Source organism: Charadrius vociferus, unplaced genomic scaffold (genome assembly GCF_000708025.1).
Source record: "Charadrius vociferus isolate BGI_N301 unplaced genomic scaffold, ASM70802v2 scaffold823, whole genome shotgun sequence".
Taxonomy (NCBI): domain Eukaryota; kingdom Metazoa; phylum Chordata; class Aves; order Charadriiformes; family Charadriidae; genus Charadrius; species Charadrius vociferus.
In genome coordinates this window covers 11,194-18,801 of record NW_009647484.1, presented here as the reverse complement: position 1 = coordinate 18,801, position 7,608 = coordinate 11,194, and the positions used below count along the sequence as shown (strand labels likewise).

The 7,608-nt window shown below is 36.1% G+C and overlaps 1 protein-coding gene across 1 annotated transcript in view; it reads left to right on the top strand.

Annotated features, from left to right (window-relative positions):
• Positions 1 to 7,608, top strand: part of LOC104282638 (nipped-B-like protein) — a gene marked incomplete at both ends in the record, with an annotated part of 76,367 nt that overhangs the window by 57,571 nt on the left and 11,188 nt on the right. Inside the window, 7 exons of the mRNA XM_009880753.1 lie at positions 1,092 to 1,145; positions 2,313 to 2,421; positions 2,990 to 3,126; positions 4,771 to 4,911; positions 5,236 to 5,329; positions 5,438 to 5,592; positions 5,849 to 5,939. Of these exons, the coding sequence (XP_009879055.1) occupies positions 1,092 to 1,145; positions 2,313 to 2,421; positions 2,990 to 3,126; positions 4,771 to 4,911; positions 5,236 to 5,329; positions 5,438 to 5,592; positions 5,849 to 5,939 (781 nt within the window). The remainder of the gene's footprint in view (positions 1 to 1,091; positions 1,146 to 2,312; positions 2,422 to 2,989; positions 3,127 to 4,770; positions 4,912 to 5,235; positions 5,330 to 5,437; positions 5,593 to 5,848; positions 5,940 to 7,608) is intronic.

The following is a 7,608-nucleotide window of genomic DNA, read 5'->3' as shown; positions in this document are numbered from 1 at the left end:
GCAGTGAAGACCGAAGAAAAGAAGGCATTCAGTAACTCTGCCTTCTCTGTGTCTTCCACCACAAGAGCACCCGTCTCATTCATCTGTGGGCCTACATTTTCCCTAGTCTTCCTTTTCCTATTGATATACTGAAAGAATCTCTTCTTATTGTCTTTAACTGCAGTGGCCAAGCTGAGTTCTGATTGAGCTTTGGCCCTTCTAATTTTCCCCCTACATAGCTTTGTTATATCTTGATAATCCTCATAAGATGCCAACCCCCTTTTCCAGAGAATGCTGTGCTTCTAAGACTACCTGCTTGAAGTAAGACCAGCCTTCCTGGGAGCCTTTGCCCTTCAAAACTGCCTCCCAAGGGACACTCTCAACCATGCTCCTGAACAGGCTAAAGTCTGCCCTTCGGAAGTCCAAGGTGGCAGTTCTGCTGGCTCCCTGCCTTGCTTCACCAAGAATTGAAAATTCTACCATTTCATGATCACTGAGCCCAAGACGACCTCCAACCTTTACATCCCCCACAGGACCTTCTCTGTTAACAAACAGTAGGTCCAGTAGGGCACTTCCCCTGGTTGGTTCGTTCACCAGCTGTGTGAGGAAGTTGTCTTCCACACACTCCAGGAACCTCTGGGACTGTTGCCTCTCTGCTGCGTAGTATTTCCAGCAGACATCTGGGAAGTTGAAGTCCCCCACGAGAACACAGGCATGTGATATCAGTGAAGGCTTAGTTTGTTTATATAAAAATATGTACATACATATATATACACACATGTTCATTTTTAATATGTTAGGCTTGTATTTGTGCTTAAATCTGTACAAAATATTGTTCTACAAAACCAAAATTTGGTTTACATTAGAGCCAGCAATCTCTGGTAAAATGTGTAGGCCTTGTGTTGTATGGGATACAAATTCTGGGATTACTTAAATGGTGAGAATTAATTTTCAAATATAGAAGACAGTTTCTGATCTCCAAAGATATTGTACTGAATGTATACGAAAATATATCTATGCATGTTTACTGATCTTTTAAGATGACATCTGTATTGAAGTAATTTTTCTTCAGTTGCCTTTTTTAAACAGCTTATTCTCAAAACTACTTTTAGGTTGCAGCTTGTAGAGATACAGGGTATGATTGGTTTGAACAGCTTCTTCAAAATGTAAGTAATGAATTTTGAATGTATGGCACAATCATTGTAAGAATGTTAATATTTCTTTTGGTACTAAAACACATTGAAGGGAGGCTACAAGAGCAATCCTTTGCAGTAGACAAATTCGATTCATGCCCTTTAAACACCTGACCTTTTTTTAAATCTTCCTCAGTGTAATTTTCTTTTTCTAACATTGGTTTCTTTCTTTCCATATGATCTGTTTTAAAAATACTTCACTTGGGGGCGTGTGTGTGTGTGTGTTTTTAATTTCATGGTCTCTTCAATAACGAGTGACATAACATGAAGTCCACAGCTAAGATACTTAATTCTGAAATGAGACCTCTAGTGTAATGTAGATTTTTTTAAATGGTAGATACGTGTATTTTCACGTCCAGTATATTTGTTACACAGTTTATAGGAGCAGTGAATCTTCAGAGTATAGCTTACTTCTACATTATATTTTACTCTGATTTTTCTAAGAAATGAGCTTGCTTTGATTAGATCTCTTAGCCTGTGTTATCTTTCTCCTCTACAACTTGTATGCACTTGTTAATTTTCAAGCAAAATTAACAAAAGCATACATGGGGGAATTAGAGGTCTCCAAAGATTTGACTTTAGCCTGGAGTGCCATGAAAATAGGTAACCAAGTAAACCAAAGTTCCTCTGAATGCCTGCACTGAAGAAAAAGCTAAAGTACAGGCTCAATTAAATTAACTGATTAAAATGTTCATAGAACTATGTTTCATCTTAATTTGATATTTTTGCTTAGTGTCAAAAATAACTTTCCTTTTGAATTTGCTTTTTTTTTTCCCCTAAGCGTTTTAAAAATCCTTCTAACTTCTATTAGTTGCTGCTGGCAAGTATGACTGTATTATTGTTTTCTGCATTATTTCATTAAGCACAAAGTTAGCTTTCATCCCAATGCAAAAATCAGTAGAACTGTTATTTTCTGTCTTTTTGTCACGGTTACTTTGTCTTTACTTCTCTCGCATTTTGGTTTGATTTCTTTTACCTTCCTTAATTTTTTCTTCACCACGTAACTTTTATGGAGAAGTTAAATGCTTTTGTAGTGCAAAATCCTTATGTATCTGTAGTAATTGTTATAAAACCAGCATGTATCCAGTGTAAATGAATGCACCCTTAATACTAAATCATTTTCTGTTTCATCTGCTATAGCTGTTGAAGTCAGAAGAGGATGCCTCATATAAACCTGTGAAGAAAGCCTGTACTCAACTTGTTGACAATTTGGTTGAGCACATTCTTAAATATGAGGAATCCTTATCAGGTAATATTGTTTACAACCCAGTAGCTCCTTTGAATTTTATATGATACTGTAACAGTGGTTGTTCAAATTACTATCACGAAAAGTTACAGAATTCCTATTACGAAACTGATGGTAATGAATTATTGCATTTAAGTTCATTATGAACTTTTGAGTGCTGTATAATAATAAAGCTTCCCTAATTTTCTCTAGCTAACCACAATAACAGAACTACTTTTAAAATAACTTGTTCAAACTTTTAGAACAAAACAAAACCAAAACAAATGTGGCAAGCTTTATTTGCATTAATATGTTCTACAATTGTAATAGGAATCATTGGCTGTGCCAGTGTTCTGTGTACAGTAAGTAGTTTAAAAAATAGTGATGTCTTTGAAGCATCTTTGCTTCTTATTTCACGTATTTTGTGATCACATACAAATGTTAACACATTATGTTCTCATCTCTAATCTAATAAGAATATTCTGTATTGATCTTAAAAGATATGTTATGAAAGAGATATTCCTGTGATGTTTTGGCCACATGCTTTTCATTGCTCAAACATTATTTTGTGTATTTTCTATTTTTTTTTCAGATTCTGACAACAAAGGTGTGAATTCTGGTCGCTTGGTTGCTTGCATAACCACTTTGTTCTTATTCAGCAAAATCAGGCCCCAGCTAATGGTCAAACATGCCATGACCATGCAGCCATACCTGACCACTAAATGTAGTGTAAGTAGAGAAAATTAGAAAATCAGTCTTTTTTTTCCCTGGATAATTAAGCATGGAAATTAATGTCTGTCTCGTATGTTTGATGAAATTGAAGGTAGGAAAAGAGAAATAAAAATTGTCTTTCTATTTCATGAGCATCATATCTTCTGAAGATATTAGGTCCTTTTGATGATCTCTCTAGCTTCCAAGATGCTGTTCTTCATCTTCTACCTCCACATTTTACAGCCTGAAACTGAAACCTGTGCTGCCTATTTCTCTTGAGGACTAAAACTCAGTTTTTCACCTGTTATGAAATAATGTCTTAAAATTGTTTTGGTTTATAGTCATAGTCTTAGAAGTAGTTAAGATTTAACATATGAATCTTAAGACTAAAGGTATGGTTCCATAAGATAGAGTGATCTAACATATAGCAAATATATCAGAAGGAAAATGTCCCACTCTATCCTCTTCAGCACTTCACCTCTCCCTTTCCTAGCTCTTTTGTATTCCCCTGTAAGACAGTTTAGGTCACAAAAACAGTAGAAAGCTATAATGCTGAACCCCCCACCCCGGTAAAATGGCCCCCCTCCTCTGAAACATTGCATTGCCTTCTGCCATTTTGATTAGTACAGTTGGCCAGTGAAGGTTGTGATGAACCCCTAATCTGGCAGGAGCAGAGCAGGATCATGCAGCTGTAGCTCAAGGAAGAGCTTGGCTGCAATCCATTACATTAGGTCAGCTGCCTAGGGAAGGGCAGGCTTGAGAATACTTGTTATCGGCTTAACTTGTAGGTATAGCCTATCATTTTACAGGTTCAGCCCTGGAGTATTCTCTAGGCACATTGCAACAGACTTTTAGAGCTGCTTCTGATCAAACAGTATAGGAAAGGGTTATCTGATTATTTACTTGCTGCAATATCTCTTTAGTGCGTTACGTAAGTTTTGTACTTATACAGATTGAGATGAATTGTAGAATTACCTCTGTCAGCTCGAATATGTTAAATAGCTTGATAGTAGCATTTGGGAATTATCCTGTCATGATTAGTGAGCTTGATTTGTCAAAAAAGTCAATTTCTAGCAGAATGTATGTTTAATATATAATATAGATTCCTCACAATACATATACAGTCATGGTAATGCAAACTAGTAATCATTTTAATTGTAATTTCTATATTTGTGCATATTGTTATCTATTTTCTTTAAGCCACATTCAGCCATAGCACAACTTCATTTGTTGCTAATACCTGTTGTCAGGTGTTGTGTGTTCTCTAGTGTACGTGTCAGGAGGAATTCCTAGATTTGTTGTAGGACTCCAAAAAATTATCGGGCGGGACCAAAAGTTTTCAGGTCTATCACAGCCTTGATGAGAGGTGAAGTTCTGCTTCTACAGATATTTTTTTTCCAGAAGTTCTGTAGAAAACAAGAACTTGCTTTCAAAATAATATGTAACTTAAAAGCAGATATAAAATATAGAAATATTCTTTTAAATATTTACCAAATATCTTACATAAGATACATAATTGTATTATACCATTATGTAATTGTATTATATTAATGTGTATTATGTAATATTAATATGTATGTATTGCATAATAAATATTAATAATACTTAGCTTATAGGTAACACAGCCAGAAATGTTAAATGCTGTAAATACTGTTGTTTCAGACCCAGAATGATTTCATGGTGATCTGCAACGTTGCAAAAATCTTAGAACTTGTAGTGCCACTAATGGAGCACCCAAGTGAGACCTTTCTTGCCACTATTGAGGAAGACCTCATGAAACTCATCATCAAATATGGCATGACGGTAAGCTATTAATTGCTACTATTCAGTTGATTCCATTTCACATCGCGAAATACATGGATTTGAATTAAAGAAAGTCTGTCTTCATTATGAAGATAACTTTTGAGCCATGAAAAACTGATGTTTGTGGTTTACTAGTGTTTTTATGTGTTGTTGCTATATTTTAACAATTATAAGTTTGGGCAGGTTTTCAGAGCAGTCTAGGAGATGGACATTACATCTATTAGATCATTAATTTTAGTTCTACATAGCTTTTTCCTACATAACTTCACAAAAATGTCAGTTTTAACTTCTAAATATAACTCATTTGTTCTTTCTTGATCCTAGGTTGTTCAGCATTGTGTGAGCTGTCTTGGGGCTGTTGTGAACAAGGTCACCCAGAACTATAAATTTGTGTGGGCCTGTTTTAATAGATATTATGGTAAGTAAAATCACAACATGTAATTGTCACTCTTCAGTTTTGGCTACAAGTCTTGTCTTAGGGATACACCATGATTAAATAATGCGATCAAAACTTATCTTACTGTAGGTGCACTTTCGAAATTAAAAAGTCAACACCAAGAAGACCCCAACAGTACAATACTTACTGCCAATAAACCAGCACTCCTTAGATCACTTTTCACTGTTGGAGCACTGTGTCGGCATTTTGATTTTGATCAGGAAGATTTTAAGGGCAACAGTAAGGTAAAATAACTTGTATTTACTCTCCACGTCTTATGTATATTGAATGTTCCACTTCAATTTGAAAGCCTAGTATTCCTAGTACCTGTATTTTTTCATAATGCACATAATATAGCTTTTTGGGTTGTAAATGCATGGTTTTGCAAAGGCCATGCAGTAAGATTGTGTTTCTCCTTTTTGATATTTATGCTTTTTATAAGAGATTAAAAACATGTGTTGCATCTTTAAATAGCTATTATTTTTGTTTTAATTTTCTCAGGTTAACATTAAGGATAAAGTACTTGAACTGCTGATGTATTTTACAAAGCATTCAGATGAAGAAGTACAGACAAAAGCCATTATTGGCCTTGGTAAGAAATATTAATAGTTTTTATTATTCTGCTATAGTAAAAATCTGTTCCTATCAGTAGGAATTCATGTATTTGTGTAGTGGCAAGGGAGTTTGTTTAAAATAAAATCACAAAATGTTTTATTTGAGAACTGGCTATAGAAATGTAGTCAAAGGGATACTTTGAAGTTGCATACTTCTGCAGCAGAGTGGATGCTTTTGACAGTGAATGCCTTTATGATGTGTGACCAAGTCTTAAAAAGCATCAGGTTTCCAAAGGAATGGAGATGTTATTTTTTCCCCACATGCAAATATGGTGTAACTCCAAATCTTGTTTTTTAATCCACAAAGTATGGTTAAAGAATAACTAGAAAAAATGCTGGAAAAACTTTGAGGATTTTAACTGTAGGAGCAGATATTCTGCAGGAGTCAAGGGAATTCTGGAAGTTTAAACCAACTGGAGAATGCTCTGTGAGATTTCACAAGGCAGTGAGATGATGTCATAATCTAAATATTACAGTTTGTTTTGGGATTTTGGCAGTATTTCAATTTTAAGTAGATTATCTGAAGGCATTAGTATGGTATCTCAGTGACTTGCAGTAGTGCGTGAACTGCCATTGAGTGGTTTGTATCACGTTCATCCTCTGCTCAAGGACTAAAACTGTACATGTGAGAATCTTGTTTGGGCAGATAGGCCTTGGTTCCTGGAAGAGTTCAGTTCATGGTTATGGCTTAGTCTAAAGAAAGTTGTCGCCCATGCATGTGAGTTTGCATTGTATGGTTTAACTGTGGACAAGAATTTGCCTCCTTATGCTGCTGTTTAGTTGGCTTTTTAAATATCCTGCTTCAGTTCAGGCTGGGGAGAACTCTGAGGATAAGGACTGAGACTGATTCTTGATTTGATATTCTGTGAGGAAACCATTTCAGACAGCTGTGTGGGATTAATGGATTTAGAGTTGCTTATGTTGCAGGAGCGATGCTACAGTGTTCTGGAATAGCTGGAGGTTTTTCTAGGCATTGTATCAAGATGCACAACGCTTACTGTAGTCCATTCTAATTTATTTGTCCTCTACAGAATATTGCACATGGGATAGGGGTTGTCTTCCTAATCACAGACATGATTGCTTTACTCATGGATGCTGAGAATGTTGCATTCATCAGAAACGTTTCTAAATTACAGACTGAACTATGATCAGTTTGGGGGAAGAGGAGAAAACAAGGGTGGCTATCAGTAGGCATTCTTCAGAGTTATTTTCTTTTCTCTGCCCATAAGCATGTCAGTCTTTATTTTAATTAAGCCTCAGACAACTTTTTTCAGTGATATGTTAATCTCATCTAAGTACTGGTTCCTGATCTCCTTCTATGACAAGATAACCAGATTATTGGACGAGGGAAAGGCTGTTGATATTGTATACCTGGACTTTTGAAAAGCATTCGATACTGTCCCCCATACAATTCTCGTGGAAAAACTGGCTTCACACCGCCTGGATGAGCATACGATCCACTGGATCAAGCACTGGCTGACTGGAAGGTCCCAAAGAGTGGTGCTCAATGGATTTAAATCCAGCTGGCGGCCGGTCACAAGTGATGTGCCTCAGGGCTCAGTGTTGGGACCATTTCTGTTTAACATCTTTATAGATGATCTCGATAAGGACATAGGGTGTATCATCAGCAAGTTCGCAGACGACACC